The sequence below is a fragment of the Pteronotus mesoamericanus genome, unplaced genomic scaffold (assembly GCF_021234165.1).
Source record: "Pteronotus mesoamericanus isolate MK-2021 breed Mesoamerican mustached bat unplaced genomic scaffold, CSHL_Meso_final contig_56, whole genome shotgun sequence".
NCBI classification, from domain to species: Eukaryota; Metazoa; Chordata; class Mammalia; order Chiroptera; family Mormoopidae; genus Pteronotus; species Pteronotus mesoamericanus.
This window is the reverse complement of record NW_026555201.1, coordinates 11,032,456-11,054,762: the sequence shown is the minus strand read 5'-3', so window position 1 is coordinate 11,054,762 and position 22,307 is coordinate 11,032,456. Positions and strand designations below refer to the sequence as shown.

The window sequence follows — 22,307 nt, the reverse complement described above, 5'->3', positions numbered from 1 at the left end:
CTCTGCAGTGCAGAATCTTATCTATCTTCATTCCAAAATCCTAAGAATATTTAACAATAATACAACTACTTTTTTGCAATTATGCAAATATGTATGTAATATACACAAAGCTTGTAAAATTACATAGTAAATCAGAAGTATTCTTAGTGATATTAGTTCAAATATACCTAAATATGTATTTTAGCAAGGAAAGACTTTATTACCATGTGGTTAAATATACTTCTAGATGGATGTTTTATTCAGTCATCCTTTCTTAGCCAACTGTATTCAAATCTTTTCACTTTATAAGGAAAGATATAACAATGCATGCGTGTACCATAAACAACCAAAAATATCTTGAATTCTGAATTGCCCACTTGAACAAAAATGTATTCTTAGAACATTGATTTTCACTTAATGCACCAGAAAGGAAGGAGAGACAGAAACTGCCAAGGAGATGAGTGCGCATTAAGTTAATAATTTTAGAACTTACCCAGGGGTTCTCTCATATGCTGACATGGGGTGGTCATTGGTGCTGTCACCTCCTAAAAGGTGTGAGAGGTATAGATGGCTTAATATTCTTTTCTAACAGAACTATATAACACAACAGTACTAAAAGTTGGGGGACAGTAAGTGAACCTCTACTTTGGGCCACAATTTCCCTTTGCATCAGCCAGTAGAGACCAGATGAGCATAACCACAATGGTTGCATGAGGCTAGACACTCCTATTCTTGAACCAGGTTTGCTGTAATGCTTGGTCCAAACCAGCAGAGAGGTAACAGGGAGGCAGAGGTAGGGTTGCCAGCTTTGTGTGCAGCTCTGAGCTAAGCACACCTCTTATGATGCTCCACTAGCTTGAAAGTGTCCCCAGCAAAGGAGTAGAGAGGAGGACTGGGAAGACACAACCTCCTGTCTACTGGATTTTCCTCACCACGCTTGGCCCCACACCTCCCACCTCAGCCTTGAGGTTTCCCTTGCCCAGCTTATAAATCCTTGACTACAGCTTTGATGGTGATTCTGCAGTGCAGGAGGTTAAAAATAACAGCATTTGCCTCTAATGGGTTTGAAGAGTACATCTTGCCTTGCCCAGGAATAAATGCTCCTCTACACATTGTGCCTTTTTGCCCTACCAGATTTTCAGGCAAAGTATCGGCTCCCTCCAAGCCTGACTTTGTGTACACTAGCAATTTGCAAACAGGAAATCTGATGTGAAAAGAACTCATATTAAATATCATTTTCCTAAATTTCTCATTTCAGTTCTGTCAAAATGCCCTCTTATTATTTGAATCTAAACTGCCAAAACACCGCTTTCGAAGCGGCATGGAGGAATAAAAGGCAAGCATCGTCCAGTTTTAGCCCTCAGTCTCTTGAAGTTCTGTATTTGCCTAATTGCACTAGTGAAGAGGGTGGCTTTGCAAAAAGCTCGCTTGGAAAAAACGCATTCCCTCTAGGAGTGTCATCGGGGCTGTTTTGGTCTTTCCATCTTAGACACACCCCAGGAAGCCTGAGCGTGGGCTGCCATCCGCTGCCGTCCCATCTCCTGCCTCTTCTTTGTTCTGGCAACCGGAGCCCACGAGGATTCTTCTGCGCCCCTTACCAGCCCCAGCATCTTTGCAAGAGCCTTTAATTAAATCACTGCTGCTGCTGCTCTCAGAGATTTGTCATGGGCAAGGAAGGCTGTGGGGCTGATAGTTTTGTAGGTATTCAATAGATATTTTGAAAAATCGGAAGGTGTTTTTTTTTTTTTTAATATTTAAGATTCAAGCAAGAACACAGACACCAATCCAGACAATAATCTGACCTTTAGAAATAATTCACACTTTCCATCCTTCTAGACTAAATTATAACCAACTAGCCTGAGGAGCTTAATGCAACCTATTCTCTCTCCTGCACTGACCCTTCTCTTCCCATTCAAAAATGGCCCAATACATGGCCCAGCTTTTCTCATGCTCACTTTTTCTATATTTCTGCATGGATGATTTATTTGTGCAATAAATGTGTACTGCAGGGTTTGGCAATGTCTGCAAATGGCATAAAACACAATCTTGAGAAGCAAGGTCAGGGTGGTCCCACCACGTGACTGGCCCTGTCTTCCTCCCCTCGAATAATCCAGCTTCCCCTCTTCTTTGTGTTTCCTCTTCATTCACCCAGAACCCTAGTCTTACCAATAAATGGTTGTTACAGCGTCCCTTCAAACGCGTTAGTTGTTGGGTGGCAGTTCCGAGGGTTAGTAACATTTTTTTAAAGGACACTCTTGAAGGAAAAAGGGGGAGTAGCCCTGAGGCAGACACTGCCATTTCCTCCAATCACGTGTGAGAAGTCAGTTTTCATTCGGAAACCACCTCCGAAAGTGTGCCAGTCATTGAAAGAGTTCTTTTTATACCGTTTCTAGTCTTCAAAGCTTTCCCACATATAGATTACTCCTTTTGAACTCCCAAACAACCTGTAAGGCAGGTAGAGTAAACTTGTCACCAGTTTACCGAATATGATGCTAAGTCACAGAGAGGTTAAGTGGGTGTCCTAAGGTCACACAGCTAGTTAGTGTCAGCTGGGCAGCGGCCATTCTAGATCCGCAAGCTCCCACAATAAAAGATTTTTCTTACCACAGAGGCAATTCTCAAATTCCATCTTTGGACACTAATGGCTGCCTGGCACTTTCCATGAATGTCCCCCGTCTCTAATTACCTGCCTAGCTCAGTCCAAGTGACTTCCAGAATATAAGACCTAGCTTTTTAAGCTGACCTTCTCTAATACATAGCAATATAATGAGGGTGCTGACATTCTGTCATATAATATTTCTGCTATAATTGTTTGGGGGCATTTTAAGTGGTATTATATTTGGGCCCGTACACTAGGGTACACTCTAAAAATCAAATAAGGAGAAATAGAAAGTCTAAAAGACCCTAAAAGTTACACCCAAGCCTCCCAACTGGGAAATAAAAAATCTTTTCAAGTACAGCATGTCCTTGAATAATGTCATCTCCTTCAACATCATTTTATTATAATGTTTATGAAATGCTGTAGGAAATTAATTCTTATTTATATCAATTATCCTATAGTAAAATTGGTTTCTTTACCTGTCATTTCACTTAAAGTCACAAAACCTATTGATGGTGTTAAGTGAGGACTTATGTATCCTATTCCGCATGCTCTAAGCCTTAAACTCTTTTGTTCTTAAACTGTAGCTTCTGCTGTCATATTGGGAACCATGACTATCAGACAAGGGCGATGGACATTGTGTCCTTCATGGAAGATTTCATTTAGAAGGAAGTTCGTGAGGTTCATCGGTAGGTGAGGGTCACACTGCTCTCGGGTATTATAGAGACTGGAGGGCCTCCTTAATCACTTCAGCATGAGATTCCTAAAACTGCCTCACAGATCACAGACCCCTAAGTATTCTCCTAAAGACCCATTTTCCTACTGACAGTGTAGAAAGTTCCCAAGTCATGTTTCTTACTCAAAACATTTGTTTGACAATTAATAATTAATGCTGCTTCCCATGTAGCTGTGCCTGCTTGGACACTACTACCAAATGACACAGGTCTAACTATGCTCTCCATTCTCAGACAAGACCCAGAGCTCTCCGCTGCCTCTGGGATCGAGTCCCAGTCCCTCCCCCTGGCGTATAAGACTCTTCATCGCATGGTCCAAGGCTGCCTTTCTAGCCTTTCGCCTGACACTATCCTATGTGTTTCACACCAACTCAACTATTTCCTTTTCCTCACAAACATCCTACAGTTTAGGGCCTAAACTCTCCTGCTACCTTATTTACTTGTCACTTCTTCCACCTGAGTACTTTGTCCTTTCTCTGCCTATCTGATTCCTACTCAGCGTTAAAAGTCTAGCTCAAAAACTTCCTTTGTTCCAAATTTAGCTATTTATATAAACTGACCCTTGAACACCACAGGTTTGGACCACATGGGTCCACTTAGATGGGGATTTCTTTTCAATAAATACTGTAAATGTATTTTCCTTATGCTTTTCTTAATAACACTCTTTTCTCCGGCTTACTTCATTGTGAGAATATAGTACATAGTACATATATAACATACCAAATATATGTTAACTGAGTGTTTGTTACTGGTAAAGTTTCTGGTCAACAGCAGGCTACTAGTAGCTAAGTGTTTGGAGAGTCAAAACTTCAGGTGTATTTTCAATGCCCCTAACCCCCCCTGCTGTTCACGGGTCAGCTGTACACGTCTTCACCCTCCTTTTAAATTGCGTTATACAGTACTTAATGTAACCAATTTGTTCATGCTAGGTGTTCAATGAGTTTGGTTGGGTAAGTGGATAAATCTCATGCGTCCACACCACTATCTCACGAGACAGGAAGGAGCAGTAGGGTCTCGATGTCAGTTGGTGAATCAGGAACATTAGGAAGAGGGTTGGCCTTTTATGCAGTTTGCTCTTTACATCTGGTCAGTTTTTCCCCCTTTTGTGACCTAGGGCCTCAACTGTCTTGCCTCAGCTGAAAGTGCATAACCACCACATCAGTGCCTAGTGAGAAAGTTGGGGAATTTTTCTTGCAGGACTCCTTATTTTGAAGTACTGATAATACCTTTTTTCCTAGAACTTTTTTTTTCATTCTTACAAGGTGGTGTGGTTTACAAGGAGCTAAGGAAAACAAATCCTGAACAAAAAGTCAAGATCCCCAATGGAGGCTAGAGGTCTGCCTGCCTCGATTCCCAGAGCATATCAGCAAGGCAGTCTTAGTGAACAGCTGCGCTGGCTGCTCCTCAGTGGCCTCCCTAACTGCATGGCTCCTGAGGTGTGACCAGAGATCTGACCTAATGAAACCCAACCGGCAGGGTCACAGGGCCGCTGAAGCATGAGTCTGCATTTCTCAAGTCAACGTAACAGAATCTGAGCCGTGCGCAGCGGACAGTGGGCCAGAGGCCTATCTGGTAGCCAAGGGCACGGCTGGGGCTTTAGAATAACAGCACGAGGTTGTAATCGGATGCCATCCCAGGACATTTAGCCAGTTAATCATCTCAATCACCCATCTTTTATTCATAAACAGAAGGAACGATGTTTTCTTTTCACTGCTCCCTTTGCTCTTTCAGGTTACACCAATATTATGCGATCCTTACTTTCCCTTTTGTCATATAAAATGCACTGGACACAGTTAAAGCATCTCGTCACCATGGATGTCAATATGAACTCTGGACTGTGACAGCCTGATCACCGTTGCTCCCACAGCCAACAGAAGCGCTTGTAGTTTAAGGGCAAAGCGTTAAGTAGTTCTTCAGACCTCACGAAGACTGTAAGACCACAGAGATGTGAGGCAAATACCCATGTAATTTGAGGCAGGAGTAGGCCTTACTACCCAATAGCCTTTACCATTATTTCAATGATCCATTTTATGTCAGCCTAGAAGAAGTTTTAAAAGGGTAGAATTTTTTGTGTCTCAAATGTTAAACATTCTCAGCAATAGCAAATCCATCAAACTTAATCCCACAGGGAGCCCACCTACAGCGTGAGTCCACACCACCTCAGTGGTTATCCTCTTTCCACAAGGTTCACATTTCTTCTTCAGGCTTTGTATCAAGGTGATTAAAGGCAAAGACTTTGGGATCAGACTTCTGGGTTTGGCCCTCACTGGCTGCACAGTCTCAGTGATCCTCTCTGGGCCTCAGTGTCCTCCTCTGCAAAGTGTGAAGCGTAATGACAATACCAACTCACAAGATTACCGTGATAATTAAATGAATTAAAGCATGGGATGTCAGTATATGTTAGCTCTTATTTGCACTGTCTTAAATTTAGCTGTGATCCATTGTTTGGGGAATTTTATGGATCCTGGGAAAATATGGCCTAAGTTCATCTGTAATAAGGGAGAGAGAACACATGCTAGATCTTTTTTTTTTTTTTTTTTTTTTTAATGTTCAAACCTCTAGATCAGTGATTCTCAAAGTGTGATCTGGGGACCCCTGCAGATCCCTGAGATGCAATTCCTTCAGGTCAAAGTTGTCATTTTCTTTTATTGAGAAATAATTGATCTATATCACTGTATAAGTTTAAAGTATACAGCGTGATGGCTTGATTTATAATATGAAATGATTACTACAGTAGGTATAGCTGACATCGGTCTTCTCCTATAGATACAATAAAAAGAAGGAAAAGAAGAAAGGAAAAACATTTTTGTCCTTATGATGAGAAGTCTTAGGATTTACTCTCTTAACAACTTCCCTATATATGCTACAGCAGTGCTCGCTGTTGCAAAAACCATTTCCGTAATACTAAAATGTTACCTGCCTTTTCCACTCTCATTCTTTTATGAGTGTACAGCGGAATTTTCCAGAGGCTACATGCTATGTGATGATGTCATCATTTAACAATTAATGGAATGTGTGCTTGTACATTCTTGCATTTTTAATGTTCTCAGCTATCATTTCTAACAGAGTAAATAGCAATAGCTACAATCCACATAAACAAATCTCTTTGGGGTGCTCACTAATGTTTAAGGTTTTAAAAGGACCCGGCACCCAAACGTTCTGAGAGCCTCTGCTAGACCTTTCCCAGCCAGTCACCCTCCCTGCCCATCTCAAAATCTCCAATGCAGAAATACCAAACTTGCGCTTTCCTCTGGGACTCCGCCCCCACAGATAGGCCCCTGAAGCTGCCATTCTGTGTTTCAGGCTGCCTGCGTCCGATTTCCCTGGGGACGAGTGGCTGTGGGACTATGAGAAGCACGGCCATCGCCATTCCATGATCAGAAAAGTCAAGAGGTTCCTGAGTGCCCACGAACACCCCTCCAGCCCCAGGAGCAGGAGCTATGGGAGGCAGGTCAGCGAGAGCTCCATGTTCTTCCCCCAGAGGGACCTCAGCCCCACCAAGGATCTGCTGGATGTGCCCTTGAGGGGCCCCCACCGTGCCTCAGCCTCCCGGAAGCAGTTGTCCCCAGAGGGGAGCCCCAAGCTGTACTCCAGCCTGGGGGAGCTGTCCACAATCAGGGAGACCAGCCGGACGAGCACCTTACAGAGCCTGACCCCGCAGTCCAGCGTGAAGGCCTCCCCCACCAAAATGCCACAGGTCCCCGAGGTGCGGATCACAGCACCAGGGCCCTCCGTGGACGACCACCACCGGGACTCCACTGCCTCTACCCAGAGCCTTGAGTTCACCGGGGTTCAGCCAAGCAGCACTGGGCAGCAGGAGGACCCCGAGGGACTGATGCTGTTCCCCTCAGGGGAGGGGACACCTCTTCAAGGCCCCAGTCCCCAGGCTGTTTCAACCCAAGCTGAGAAGAACATCTTCAAGCTTGCCGCTGAGGAAGACCCCTTTGAGAACGACAAGTTCCCGAAAAGGTGGAGCCTCCCAGGGTTCCTGGAGTCCAGCCACACCTCGCTGGCGGGCCGGAGCCCGGAGCCCGTGAACCCGGAGCCGACCCTTTTACTTGACACAGAAACATCCTCAGAGACCAGTGGCATCACCTTTGTGGCTGGCTCCCAGGCCTCTCCTGACGTGCGGTATTTAATGGAAAACCTGGACACCAAGGAAACGGACATTGTAGACTTTAACAACGAGCAAACAGAGGCATCTCTCAGAAGAATGCCAGAAAGTTCCAAGATCGGGTTCTAGTCTAAATTCTTATTTTCCCAAAAGTTCAACTTTAGTTCCAGAACATACCTGCGGGCTGGTTAATTTTTTAAAAAACAATCATACTATATAAGCTATTTAAATCTTTGAAGGGCATTATAATCCTGAGTTTTTCAGAACTAATAAAATCAAGCTCATTCATGTCATTTGGCACAAAGCGGTTTTCATGGGCACTGCACAGACCACAGTGATCTCTCTTAACCAAATAAGCCATCTTAAATATGTGTACGATTTATGAATTCACAGGTTGTTAGCTTTAGAAAGCATCTTATAGATCATAACCCAACCCCCTAGTTTTGCCAATAGGGAGCCAAAGGATTCCCTACTTGTTTCCTTTTTTTTTTTTTTTTCTTCTTTCCTTCAATTATAAAGACAAGGAGGTGGATCATAAAATGCTTCAAAAGCCTCATTCTAATTATAATTTTTTTTGTTTGAGGCTTTCTAACCATTTCACTCCCACTCTCTAAACTATTATTATCACTTCTATATTCTTAAGCTTCATAGCATCAGATAGCTTCATCTCTCTTCAATTTCCTTGTCTACTTTCACAACTTCATTTTTCTCTCTTCCCCCTTACTCTCCCATCCTGTTGTCCTCCCCTTCTTCCTACTCTTGCTCCTTGTCTAATGGCTCTCATCTGTCCCACCTTGCAGGTTATAATATTTTCTCTTGCCAACTCTGTTGCTTACTTCTTGGCATGATTTTCAAAATATGAGGCATTGGCAAAGCCTCCAACAGAATAACTGACGAGGTCAGCGAACCCAGCTTGGCACACTTCCAGCCTCACAGCGACGGGTGTGGGCGCCAGGGATAACCCGCCACACCCTTGGCCGCCATGGCCGTTTCCTTCCGCATCCACTCTAGGCCTTGGCCGCGGGAGAAAACTGAAGCCAAGAAGGGCATGGAACTTGTGCAACTGAATGCTATGGAACCAAAAACAAAGCTTGAATGTCTTTAACTCGAACTCGTAACGCGAAAATCCCAGTCATGTCACAACATGGGACCAGCGACTGTGGCTGCCAGGTTGTTTGGGACGAGACAGGACGTTGGAGCTGGGAGGTTAAGGGGGTCCAGGACTGCACAGTGGGGATGCGCGTAGACTCACTCCAAGGAGCCCTTGGGGTGTCTGTTTGTTGGGGCCCCCAATTTTGTCTGGAAGGCCATGTCTTATGAGTAGTGCTCTCCTATTTCTGTCATATGATGGAGCCTAACTACATATGGTTTCAGAAATAAAATAACCCTGATAGCTACCACTTACTGAGTGCTCACAGTGTTCCAGGCAGCAGCATGTACTGTTCACAGATGATCTCACTAATCCTCACAGGAATCTTCTGAATTAATATACTACTGTCTCCATTTTCTTTTTTTCTTTTAAAGATTTTATTTATTTATTTTTAGAGAGAGGGAAGGGGAAGGAGAAAGAGAGGAAGAGAAACATCGATGTGTAGTTGTCTCTTGCATACCCTCTACTAGAGATCTGGCCTGCAACCCAAGCATGTACCCTGATTAGGAATCGAACCAGCGACCCTTTGATTCACAGGCTGGCACTCAATCCACTGAGCCATACCAGCCAGAGTGTATTGTCTCCATTTTCAAGATGAAGAACACAGAGGCTTTGGAGAAGTAAAGTAATGTGACTAAAAACTCATAAGCAGGGCGTGGCAGGGCTCAGATTCAAACTCAGATTTCTCTGACTCAAGAGCCCATACTCGTAGCCAGTGTTCTCCCTCACTGTGCTGTCTGCAAGGCCCTGAATCTGCCAGCAGTTTGCCCAGAACTCTGGAGGGTGCCCTAGGAGAACCATGCCTAAATCTCTCCAGCCTTCAAGGCCTACCTGCTGAAGTCTACCTGCATCTTTTCTGCATGCATTCAGATGGACATTGCTCCACTTTTGAGCCTTGGCTATAGTCCTTTGTATTTTTCTGAAAAAAAAAGAAAGTTGGCAGGACCTTCCTTTCCCCTCCTCATCTCCTCCTGACATGCAGTGTTATAATTAGCCCATTTTTACAAGGCATCGCAGCAGTCAAACAGACCACCACAGCAGCATGACAGCAACATTTACTTTAACTGACCTTTCTCCAAGGACTAAACGGGAATAATACTGGAAGAAATGCTATACATTGATGGTTTTCTATGTTGGTCAACAGTGTTATTACCTGGGAAGGCAGTAATATTCCCAAAGCACTGCATATACAATAGGGGATCAGGCCCCAGTATAGTACTTCTACAAAGCAGGAACTTAACCTTCTCTCAGCCTTCTCTTTTCCTGGATGTTTCATCTGAGATCCCTCTATTCTCTTCTCTTTGGCTTTATCTATTGCTCAAGTGCAAATATTTCTACTTAGCTGCTGGTGAAATATAATCAATTTTTGGTACCTAAATCCAAGGTGATAAATTATGGACAAATAGAATCATACACTTTATGGAAGACTAAGAAAGTGTTGTTTATCCCTCATGCACATTTGTCCAGAGAATTATTTAATTTCCTTGATATTTCATCAAAATCTTTGGTGGCCTCCCATTTCCTCCTTACACAAACTGAACAATGATTCATTCAATGAGGCTATCACCTAGGTTTCCGATTCTTCCAGTAGAACCAGTAGAAAGTGACATGTAATTACCATTTAATTGGCATTTACTTGACCAACATTACTGATTACTGTACTATGATATTTATCTGATTTAACTAATGACCTTTAGCATCCCTTCATATACTTCTTAATTCTGTTGGGATCCCTATTTTGAAAATTGCCTTTTCAAGTTCTTTGCCCTTTTATCTATATTCCTCCTGTTGCTTTTCAGGGGTTCCTTTTAGATTTTAGAATGATAATAGATTCTTATTGGTTTTGGACATCACAACAGTTTCTTCCAATCCTTTGTGTGTCTGTTAAAAATATCCCAGTTGTTCTTTGTTGAATGGAAATCCTTAATTTTGATATTATTAAGTTCATCAAATTTTTTTTGTTTGTTTTATTCTTTTCAAGTTTTGGAAAAAATCTTTCCTCACCCCCATGTCATGATTATTCTCCTATCATTTTTTCTACTTTCTTCACAACACTAGTAGGGATCCAGTTTTATTTTTCTCCATAGAGTGAGCTGGTTTCCCCCAATCCTTCCTGTTAAAAGATTAGTTATAAGTTCCATGAGTTTCTTGCAAATCAGAGGCACTGGTATGAAATAAAATAGCATCTGAGAAAACTAACAAATAGGGTGGTATGAATGGAAAAGAGAAAGCTGAGTCTTAACCTTATAAAACTCTAATTCCTCCTCACTAAATACAACATTTCTCCAAATGTGTCATCTGCTCTTATGTTCCAACTGGTGATTTTTTTCCCCCTTTCAGTGCCTGGAGTGTGTAAACTCGTTACATTTCTCTATGCAAAAACCCACTAAAAATAGGCCCTTCTGTGATCAGGCTGAGTCTAAACTGCAAGACTAAAGCTTGATATATAAGGAGCTCTTGCTAAAGAAGAAACAGTGATGGTGGTACAGGGGCAGTTCAGGATCCTTCAATACTCAAAAGAAGGCAGGAGGGAATCCAGACAGGTGGAGTCCACCATCAGGCTACACTTAGGGCCCTGGATCAGCAGAGGCAGAGGAGGTATACCAGCAGGCCGGCATCGCTTGTTCCTGCTGGCTGAGATCTCTCCAGGGTCTCTAGGGTTTTCCCACAGCCTCAGCCTTTACTCTCCTGTAACAGGCTGTGCTCAAAGATGTATGGATTCTGGGTGTTTACTGCCATGCCTGGGACACTTGCAGGGGTTTCAAAAGAGAACTAATCTCATCTTCTCTTTATTCCTCAAGAAATGAAGCTTTCTGAAACTGGCCGCATTCTTGATATTAATAATAAACTCATTATTTATCCACATGGTCATTGAACCCTACAAATTCCAAAGAGAAAAACATTTTCAATGTTGGAAAACACTTCCAAACAAAAGATCATATAGATTTTTTTCCCCAGTAAGAACGGATTTTGATTACTTTTATTACTAAAAAATGTGAAAACACAGGCAGATCCCTGAATGACACAGTCATCTCCCTTGAAGTTTGCTCCTCCTGAGGATTCAGAGGCTACGTGTCCCCTGCTGCTCTGTCCAGGAAGAAGGTCTTGGTCTGGCTGAGGGAGAGCATGTGAGATAGCGCAATTCTCTTAGGGACAGCCCAAGGGACAGCGCATATCCTCTTCCGGCCCTGGGGGCAGCCATGCCCCTTCCACTGGGATGTAAGCTCTGCTCCCTGTCTTGTTCAACCCGCAGATCCCCTGTGCTGCGGACCGTGCCTGACACATCTCAAAAAAAAAAAAGATTAGATGAATGAATGCTTGAAAGAAAGAATGAACGAATGGATTAACCAAACTAGACCTAGATCCAAAGTTAGGAAGCCTAAAATCCCAATCAAATACAGCCGTGACCTTAGTTGTGTGGTCTCAGTCAAGTTATTTGAGCACTCTGGATTTCTGGACTTCTGAACTTCATCTTGCTCAGCTCTAAAATGAGGGGTTAGACTAAGTGATTTAAGGTGCTTCTCAAAGCTGTTACAGTCAATTTCTGGAGAGTCTACAGGGTCCAGCACAATAATGCCCCTTTTTTATTATAAAATCTTGTATTACAATATCACACTAAAGCACACCATATGATATTTTAAGTGAACTGTTCAAATTAAAACTATAAATTATTACATCCATATTATTACCCTACCAAACACACCCAAGCAGGTGTTACTTCTGTTGGATGCTGTGTGTATGGGGGAAGAAGGAAGAGATGGTTATTATGAATATTGAGAAAATGGACCCAAATGGCAGAAAGAAATGAAAAGGGGGATGAGGCAAGGAAGGGCAGAATTAACGCCTACTGGGCACTTGGGTGTGCCAAGTGTTTTCATATATCTCTTCAGGTGATCTTCACAAAATGCTATTATCACTCATTGCATAGGAGGAAATACGGAAGTTAAATAACTTGCTGAAAGTTTCACAACAGTTAAAATTTCAACCTGGGATTTGAATCCAGGTCCCTTAGACTCATCGCTGATTCTATAATTCCACACTGCATTCAAAACACAATTAACTAGAACAACAGATTAGCACTTAAGTACACAGTCACTCGACCAGCTGCACTGGCCTTCTTGGAAGGTGGTGGGGAACCTTGGGAAGCCAACATGTAATGGGTACCTATTATGTGCCAGGTGCTATGGCAAGTGCTACACACACGTGATCACACAATTCTCATAACAAACTATGAGGTGTCACTATGTCCATTTTACAGATAAGGAAACTGAGGTTCAGGGAGGTGAAATAGTGTGCTCGTGTCGCTGAGCTGATAACCAGCAGAACTGGGATTCAGAATCAGGCCAGCAACATGAACCATGAGACAAACACATCATTTTCCTGAAGGACAGCCCAATCCTTGAGCTTCTTTCTCTATAAACACCTTCCATGCAGTTACCCCTGTTCTCATAGTCCCTTCCTTCATCAAGAACAACCTAAGTTCTTGGATATAATATAAGACTGTTCTCTGTCACTAGTCAAAGCTGGTTTGGGTGCCTGAAACAAGTCTGTGGATCCAGAGCAAGACCATGAATTCCTTCTTCTCTGTGCACTTGTGAGGCATGTGGGTGCATCGGTGCATCGCTCAGACCACCGGAGTCATATTAAATGTGTGTAGCCTGCATGAATTCAGCTATGATCTTGACAAAGGAAAGATAAGCACTTATGCACATGTATTTAAAAAAAAGTCCTCCTCACTCCCCCGCCCCCCCCAAGGAACACATGTCTCAGAGTACGTGGGAAGTGGAAGATATCAATCCCACTGGATCAGCCTCAGTTCTGATGTGCTGAGAGAGATTCTGGTGTTTAAAGGTACAACACTAGAATTTCTCAGATTGGCTCCTAAACACAGGCTCCCCATTTCAGCTGCAGCTGTACTGAAAAATCTTCCCTGATTTTTAGCATCCAGGCTTGTAGACTTCCTGAGAAACATGCTTCGTTGGCTCCCAACATAGTACCTCCCTAAAAGATTTTCAATGGCAATTTTCACTCTACAATTTTGTCATTATGTGTTGAATGTCGGGCCTAACCCCTACACAAGGCTACTGACATGTTCGTTACCCAAGAGTTGACAGCTGACACATGGAAGCTGGGGCATTCCGGGTGCACCAGCTTCCATGAAGAGAAAGTATAACAGTAGAAGAATTTAAAGCAATTTTACTGAATCTGGGGTTTTGGTTTGGTTTTGTTTATTGGGTTTTGTGGGGTTTTTTTGTCTTTTTTTTTCACTGAGTGGAATACTTCACTTACTGGAACTTATTTTCCAGTAAGTTCCTTTACTTAGTGATCTGAGACAAAGTTAGGTATAAAACTTTGGTCTGCAGTGGAAAACTGGTGGTTGGTAGTTTGAATCTGATTTTCTGAATGCTCTCTCTCCGCCAGGATTCTCCAGTTTACCACAGTCCCCACCACTCCCTGCCACCCTTCATTCGGCCTGTTTCACTCAGTTGTGGCCTACTTGATCCTGGTGGGTACTTTGAGTTTTCAATTCTTTTACTAAAGCGTCACCAGCTCCATGGAGACCTCAACCACTGTCAGTTCCTACACTATGCAAAGAGGGAAAGAATACGATGAAAAGCCAATGCCTTAGGTCATCTTTCTACTTACTGCTATAATCTCCCAGCAGCGCCATGGTGCCACTCAGACATGTGAAACCTGAAATCTTTTCTCTTTCTGACCCGCCTCTCTGGGTGAACCGTACAGCCTTAGTAACCTCCCTGGCTCGATGACGGTGCAAATCATTCGAGACGCAGGGACTCCCAGCACTAATCAGCCTCACTTGACCAGGTCCTATTGGCAGCCCACCTTCCAGAGATGTTAGATCCCAGACAACCCGGGAACACCATGTCATTTCTGTGTCTGTCCCACTGGAGTAACTTGAGCCTCTCCACTTGGGTTCATGTAGCCACAGCTGCCGTTCACAGTAGCTGGCAGGCCGGTTTTCTCTTGCAATGGGTAAAGGCAGCCCGGAGCCTGCTATTTTCAGGCATCCACCTCAGGACCCATCAGTCACTCCGGGGTCAGCTCCAGAGCAAGTGGCACGGAGCTGAATAGCAGGGGCAGCTGCAAAGAGTCAGGAGACGAAAAGTTATGTAATTTTTCAAAGCCAGTTTCATCCTCGTAAGGAAAGAGTAAGTCAGTAAGTAGAGAAAGAAGAAACAGCTAAGAGCTGGTGCATCCTGTTGGTATGGGGAAGAGATGGCTGGGAAAGAGGCCCAACTCGCTCAGTGCTTGGGAAACAAAATCTCTAAAAGCCACAAAGATCAGAAGTTGATAAAAGACAAGGTCTCAGGAGAAACACCAAATATAAGAGGCAAGAACACTCCAGCCCTTGCTCAGTTGTTTGGAGTGTCATCCAGTCACGGGTTTGACCCTTGGTCAGGGCACATACCTAGGTTGCGGGTTCAATCCCTGATTGGGGCATATATGGGAGGCAACCAATTGATGTTTCTAACACCAATGTTTCTTTCTCTCTCTCCCTTCTTCTCCCTCTAAAATCAATAAACATATTTTTAAAAAAAAGAACATTCTTGTGTAAATGGACATTGGCTTTGTGTAGCCAACACCAAGTCCAGAGTCGCCTTCCTCAGAGTATACTCCCAAGGATACTCAGGGAGCCTGAGGGAGAGGCCCTGAGGCGTCTGAGCTCAAAGAGTAAGAAACCCAGCATCGGGTCAGAAACAACACTGTCCCTCAGCTGTCCCATCAGCACCTGTGGGGTCTGGCCTGCAGCCCCCAGGACAGTACTCTGCAGCTGCCTCGCCTCTGTTACCTGTGTCCCTCTTTTCGTGGAGGTCAATGCCACCTCCATGCACGGCTTTCGCAAACACCACCCTGTTATTACCCCCATCGAACACACCGTAAAATGTGGATATAAGCACCGCGCCTAAGATCTGGAGCTGTTCAGAGTGGGTGGCGATCTCTGCAACTTGGAACCTGAAACTACTGACACACACAGTCCCGTCCCTCCTGGAATCAAAAAGAGCAGGTGAGGATCATGCGGGCGTTACACCGCTCTCCGTGGTGCCAGCTGGGTGCCAGGAACACACCTTCCCGGTGTATTTTTCAATGTGAAGGTTATGTAACACAAATCAACAGTCTTCTGGAGCCTACCAGGGGCGCAGAGGGTAGGGTGGGTTCGTTTTCACCTTATATTCCACTCACAAAACCACATCCCAAGCAAGGCCTAACCAGCATTTGTCAAGAAGTTTCTGAACATAAAGGGTAACAGTGTAAGCTTTTGGAATCAGGTTGTGTGGGAATCAGATTGAGGTACTGGCTTCACCACTGCTTGTGGAGAGTTACTTAACCTTTCCGTGCCTTGGTTTCCTCACAGATAAAATGGAGATCAGAGTAATCCCCATCCTTGTGAGTATTTAATGAGTTCATTCATACAAAACTCATAGTACATGGCCAGCCATCTAGGAAGCGCTTAATGCTTCCTGCTGTTGTTATGTCGTTATATTATTAAATAGGATGGTGATTAAGAGCCAGGACACTGGGTTCTATTCTGGCTCAGATTCGTACTGACTGGGTGACCTAGGACAAGTTACCTGATGTGCCTTAGCCTCAATTTTATAACAATAAAAAATAAAATGTATTTATGCCAGCACCTTCCTTATCGGGGTGTTTTAAAAAATTAAGTGAAATAGTCTATATAAAGCAATTTACGCTACCTGATGCAAAGTTGTTGAGTAATCGTTAATTATCTTTATCATTAGTTAAAGAAATGAGCCTGACTTTAGAGCAAAGTAAAATTTGAGAATGTTTAATGTTGCTTCCCTGAAGGTATAAAGATGACTCTTGCTGAGTCAAAGATGTAGGTACATAAAACAGAATATAACAAACTCCACTTGCAGAAGCCAAGGTCATAGAGGGGAACAAAAGTTGGGTGTTTCTCAAACGGCCCAGTCTGGCCTGCCTGCCGGTGACAATGCCTTAGCGTGTTGAGCACAACCAGCCCCAGGGGTGGGCCCCCCAGTTTTCCCCACCTGAACCGAGGGCGGGGCGATGTCCATCCCCAGGGCTGCTGCAGACCCTCAGATGTTCTGGAAATTGCCCCTGGGGGAGGGGGTTTGGAACATGGGCATGGCTGCGGGTGATCAGGGCCAGCCTTAGGGTGGGGGCCCTGTCTATATAAACGATTTAAGTCACCCCAAATCAGCATGTCCTTTCTGGAAGCCCAATCTCACACACAAAAAAAGAAGAAGAAATTAAAAGCCACACTGGTCCCCGGGAGCGATTCCTCCTGGAGCCAGGCCTGGTGTGGACCAAAGGGCAGCCATGAGCCTCAGCGCGCTCTGCTGGGGTGGCACTGCAACCCCACTAGCCCCAGCACCAGGGAGAGACTTGAACACGTGAAACCTTAGAGGAATGTGCTCCAAGAATGGAGGGGTTTGAGGGATGGGAGCAAGGCCTTCTAGGGGCCTGGGTCCTACATCCCTGGGTCTAACATGATAACAGGGAAGGTTAAAGAAGGAAGCATGCATGGAGTAGGAGGAAAGGGGAAGGCAAAAATGAGAGGGCGTCCCACACAATCTCCCAGGCCCACTCAGTAACCCCTGTGCCGCGGGTGGCCTGTCTCCTTCTCCTTAAATTCTGGACAGAAGGCCCAAATGCCCACCTGTAAACTGAGGTCATTACCACATCAGGACTGAGGACAGCCCAGGCACACACACATTCTTAAAACGTTTGTTAACTTTTAAAATCTCTACCAAATAGGTTGTTCATCAAAGAGAGGATCCAAGAAATCGGCAGCTGAGAATCTGATCAGGATGGAGAACAATGCAATAAAGATCAGCATGTTACCTGAGATCAAGGCGGTGATGCAACAGGCCCTTTCCAGGTATGCTCAGCACCTGGGGACATTAGTCAGGTTGAGGAGGAAGGGCAGGATGGGGACAGAAGGCAAGGCTGCGGCGGTAAGTCTAATTCCCCAGCGTGAGCAGTGCGAGGAAGCCTCAGCCTTCACCGCACAGTGGGGCCCTCAGGTCCAGCTGGCCCTCTTTTTGAGTCAGTGTGACGTTATGGAACAGAGAGCCTCTTCATCTGCAGGGCACAAAGACACAGGCCTCAGAGGCTGCTGAGAACCCCCTGGCACCAGGCTGGTTATAGTAAATGTGTTTACATTGGGCCTCCAGGTCACCGATCTGCCAGTTCCTAGAACCTTGTGGTGGAAAGGAAATGTTGGGGTCACCTAGTTCAGTCCCTGCTGTGTGGAAGGGTTCTCTGCACTCTGTCTGCCAAGACCCATCCAGCAGGAATCACTCCAGGGAGAGACCATTCGCTCTCCCAAGGTGACCTGCTGTGCGCTGGCACATCACACTCCACACTGAGCCGAAAGCTGCCTCCTGGAAACCCGACCCCACTGGCTCTCATCCCGCCTCTGGGTCTGTACCTACTTAGTCCATCCTTTCCCACACTCGGGACCACCATGAGACGGTGGAAAATGCCATTACGCTGCTGCATTATAAGTATCCAACACACACACACACACACACACACACACACACACACACACTTTTTTCTTGAATCTTGCCAAACCAAGAATCAAATCGCTCTTCACATCTCATGATCTCGAGACTCTTCACCATCCTGATATGTCTCTACTGGGAGTGTCATAATTTCTCAATGGTCCTGTTCAAATGTATATCCAAAAGCAAGCACAATATTCCCCCTGATTTCTGTGTTTTGCTTCGGGCACCAACGCACAGTAGAGTGGCATCATCAGCTTCCCCATTACAGACACTCAGCTTCCTTTCCTGCAGTGCGTGAGGAGGGAGTCGGGCTGCTCCGTCACTGTACGCCAGGGGCCGGTCCCCGGTCTGCCCTGTTTTATAAATGAATGACATTTTGAGAGTGTAGGCTTATTTGTTTTGTTTTAGTTGTAGTCGTAGTTAGTGTTGGTAGAGAAATAGTTTTATTTTGGGTATATTAAACCCCATCCAAGTAGACATATCAGGTAGACAGCTGGATCTGCAGACAAGTTAGGCTTAGAGGAGAGGTCAGGGCTTGAGTGAGACAGGATAGTGAGAAACTAGGGAAATTCCTTGGCAATGGAATAGGGAAACCGAGACAGATCCTGAACACAAAGGCCAAGCAATTTACAGGCAGGTGCCGTTGCTGATGGGCACCAGCGTGGAAGGCCCTTGCAGGGGGCAAGACGGGGAAAACAAGGCCCTCACCCCCAGGGTACCTTGCCTCCCTGGAGATGACATCTGGGCCTCGGCTGTGTTTCAGCTCCAGGCCCAGAAAAACAGCAAAACCAGGTGGGTGAGGCCAGGACCAACTGCAAGGACTGAAGACCCCCTGTCCTGCCTCTCACCAGTCAGAGGAGACCATGACCCTGAAAGGGCGCACCTGGGAACCAGTGAATGAATGAACGTTCTGCTGAAACCCTCCCCTGAGAGCTCCCCTGAGGTCCCTGCCTGTGCCTGCCAGAGAGAGAAAAGCCTCAAGACAAAGGACCCAGCCCATGCTCTCCCCCTGGGAGCAGCCCACACCATTCATTCCCTTTCCCTTCTTCCCCTACTCCTTTCCCCACAGGCATCTCCTAGACTCTAAGGCACTGGGCAGCTGGCAGCCTGGGCCGGGTTGATCCCCTGACCCTGTCCCCAGAGCCTGTTTTTCTCTGACCTCCCAGAGAGCTCGGGCAGCCCAGCCCAGGCTCTCCCGTTGCTTCCTCTATGCTGAGCCCTTCCTTGTTTCACTGTCCCCAGCTTTAGTAAATGTACCCTCCTAGTCACCTGGACTCATGCTCTAAAATCTTTCCTACACGAAGTCAAGTAATAAAGTGATCACCAAATCACAGAGAATGAAACCCTGTTACCACACAAACCAGCCTAGGAATTCACCTAGTCCAGGATCCCCCCTGGGCATGTGGCCTGGCAGAGCCAGTGACAGCGAAACAGAGAACACCTGCTGCTCCCCAACCAGGCAGCAGAGACCTCAGGCCCACCCACTTCCCCATCTCTATCCCCACCATCCCTAGGGGAGTCCCTGGCGCATACTGAGGGGAGAAGGCCTGCCCTCCTTGCCCATAGGAACTCCAGAGGGATGATTTGAATCAAACGTGCACTTCTGGGAACCACAAGGTCGGCTTCTACTACTGCTAGAGGAAGTCAGCCCCTTCCAACTCTAAAGCTGATTTCTTTCCCGGCACATGGCTGGAAACGTATTGGTCAGCAAGCGTGGAAGAGGCACTGCTGTACTTTCTCCTCACATTTGTCTACCTAGGGTAGCCCAGGACGGGAGTCCCGGTGTCCCAAGGAGCAGGGCACTCCCTGGGCCGGGAGTGCCCTCTGGTGGTCAGAATAACATGGATGCTCCTGAGAGGAACACCGTCCGGGAGCTAATGATCCGCAGTGTTATCAGGTTAACACTTTTTATGAACCAGACTTATAATAAGAATTTCACCCAGATGACCCTATTTAATGCTCATCCTAACTCTATAAAGTCCTACTATTATACTTTTTCCCCATTTTACAAGTGGGGAAACTGATCAAAGCAGTTAGGTGGTTTACTCAAAATCACAAAGGGGAGAGGAGATTGGCTGATCTTCTCCTGGTCATACATCCTCTTCTAACACCTCAGGGTAGACCTAAGCCACCTCAGAAGGAAGGGGGGGATTTAAATAGATATGTTTTTCACTATAAAAGTAAACCCTTTGGAAAAATTGGAAAGAGAAATAAATAGCCCATTATCAACACCACTGTTAGCATTTTTAACATGCTTCCTTCCAATCCTTTTTTTACCCTTTCCATATTTTTTCATAATTGCAATCTAGATATACTATAAGTTTATCATTGAAGAATATTCTTAAAGATTTTTTCCTTTATGAATTTTCTATTCTTAGATTGATTTCCACATTATTTTAGTCAAAGCAACAGGAATTTGCTTTGGGGACATCCAGGAAGAGTGTGACCCGTAGTCCCATGCCAAAAGTTCTGTAAAACCCAGCCAGCCCCCGGGTGCTTCCCCGAGAGCCAAGGTTGCTATGGAGACTGAATGTAGACTGATATCTCAGGGCAGGTCACAGGGCCAGCTGAAAGCAGTGCCCTCGGGACAGGTGTCCCAGAGGTTCCCTCTGGGACCTTGCGGCTGACTCGCTTCCAGCAGAGGTTAGCACAGAGCCTCAGAGCTTGGAGAGGCCCAGGGCAGCCGTCCACAGGGCAAGCGCACTTGGGAAGGCTTCCTGCGGCGGCCAGAGGGATGAGGGGCGTGGCTACGGGGCAGCCCGCTCCTCAAATCTGTTTCGCTGCTCCACACTCTGTCCTGGAAGAGTGCCTCCCCCGCCAGGAACCTCCGTCCCTCGCCTTGGGCACTGAGATACTCCCTGGAGGCTGTGGTCCCTGGAGTCACACCCCCAATTCTCCTTCTTATGAGCTCTGTGACCTGGGCGCCACTTCATCTCTCATGCCTGATTTCTTAACTGCAAAAATAGTGTAATAATCATTCATACTCACAGAGTTGTTAGGAGAGGTAAATGGACATTTAGCTGAGTACTGAACACATAGTAAGAGATCAGAAATAGTGGCTGTTAAGGCCCTGGCAAGGAAGCTCTGTTGGAGCGTCATCCCAATATGCCAAGGGTGCGGGTTTGATCCCCAGTCAGGGCACATACAAGAAACAACCAATGCATAAATAAGTAGAACAACAAATCGATGTTTCTCTCTCTCTCTCCCTCTTTCTCTCTCTCTCTCTCATCCATAAATAAATTTTTTTTTTAAATTGTGGCTGTTGTTCTAGAAACCATCCCATATGGACGGCTTGTGAAATAAGATTCAGAGTTGCTCTCTGTGCAGCTGATAGCAGGGGACCACATGTAAACAACTCATCACTTGTCACTAGTCTGGAATGTCCAAACTCCGGCATCCTCTTAGTTCTGAGAAAGTGCCAGGGGGGCAGAGAGACTGCCTACACCCTCCCCTGCACCTCCTCTCCTCTCCCATCTTCCCTGTGCCATTTCCCAAGAGCACAAGAAGGACTATACTAGGGGGTATGTAAAGACGGACTTAAGCAACAGGACGCCAGCCCGCCATGGTGCTCGGACAGGTCTCTGGGAGACGCCTATTGCACCAGATGTTACCACCTTATTTCCTGGATTGTGGGGGGATCAGCGGTCAGGGGCCAGGGAAGCTGGAGCAATGGGGGGAATACTCAGCAGGCTCTGGGCACATGTCCTTTACCAACGGGTATGGAAGTATGTCGACATTTTAACAACCAATATAGTCAAACCAGCATAGACCTACAGGAAGTTACTGTGGGAGCCCCATGAAAAATACAGGGGACCACAGAGTAGATTAAATCCATTTGGTGCTCCTTCCCCGCTTGCAAGGTGAGTTGGGGAGAAGGACTTTAGAGCCCAGGAGGCTACTCCAGTGTTAAACCAGCCCTGCCTACATCACCCTTTATTGCTTGCTCTGCTAATGCAATGGAATAAAGGGACCTAGAAGTCAGATGGTCCCAAGTTAAATACCATGGTGAATTCCCAAGGTTAGGGCCAACGCTGATAAGACCGCAGCTCCAGGCTCAGAGGAAGAACACACCAAACCCAGTGTTGCAGCCCAGCACCAGCGTTTTATGACCAGTCACTCAGTCATTTGTTCCACTAATATTTGTTAAGCCCACATGGATGCCAGGTGCTGTTTTATGGGCCGGTCATACAACAGTGTGCAAGACCAAGAGGGTGTC

At 45.5% G+C, this 22,307-nt stretch overlaps 1 protein-coding gene across 4 annotated transcripts in view; it reads left to right on the top strand.

The window, feature by feature from the left end:
- BEST3 (bestrophin 3) overlaps positions 1-7,873 on the top strand; it is a 38,433-nt gene extending 30,560 nt beyond the window's left edge. For all 4 annotated transcript variants that reach the window (XM_054580096.1, XM_054580095.1, XM_054580097.1 and 1 more), the window contains one exon: positions 6,616-7,873. In XM_054580096.1, coding sequence (XP_054436071.1) covers positions 6,616-7,555 — 940 coding nt within the window. In that variant the 3' untranslated portion in view covers positions 7,556-7,873. The remainder of the gene's footprint in view (positions 1-6,615) is intronic.
- Positions 7,874-22,307: the final 14,434 nt, after the last annotated feature.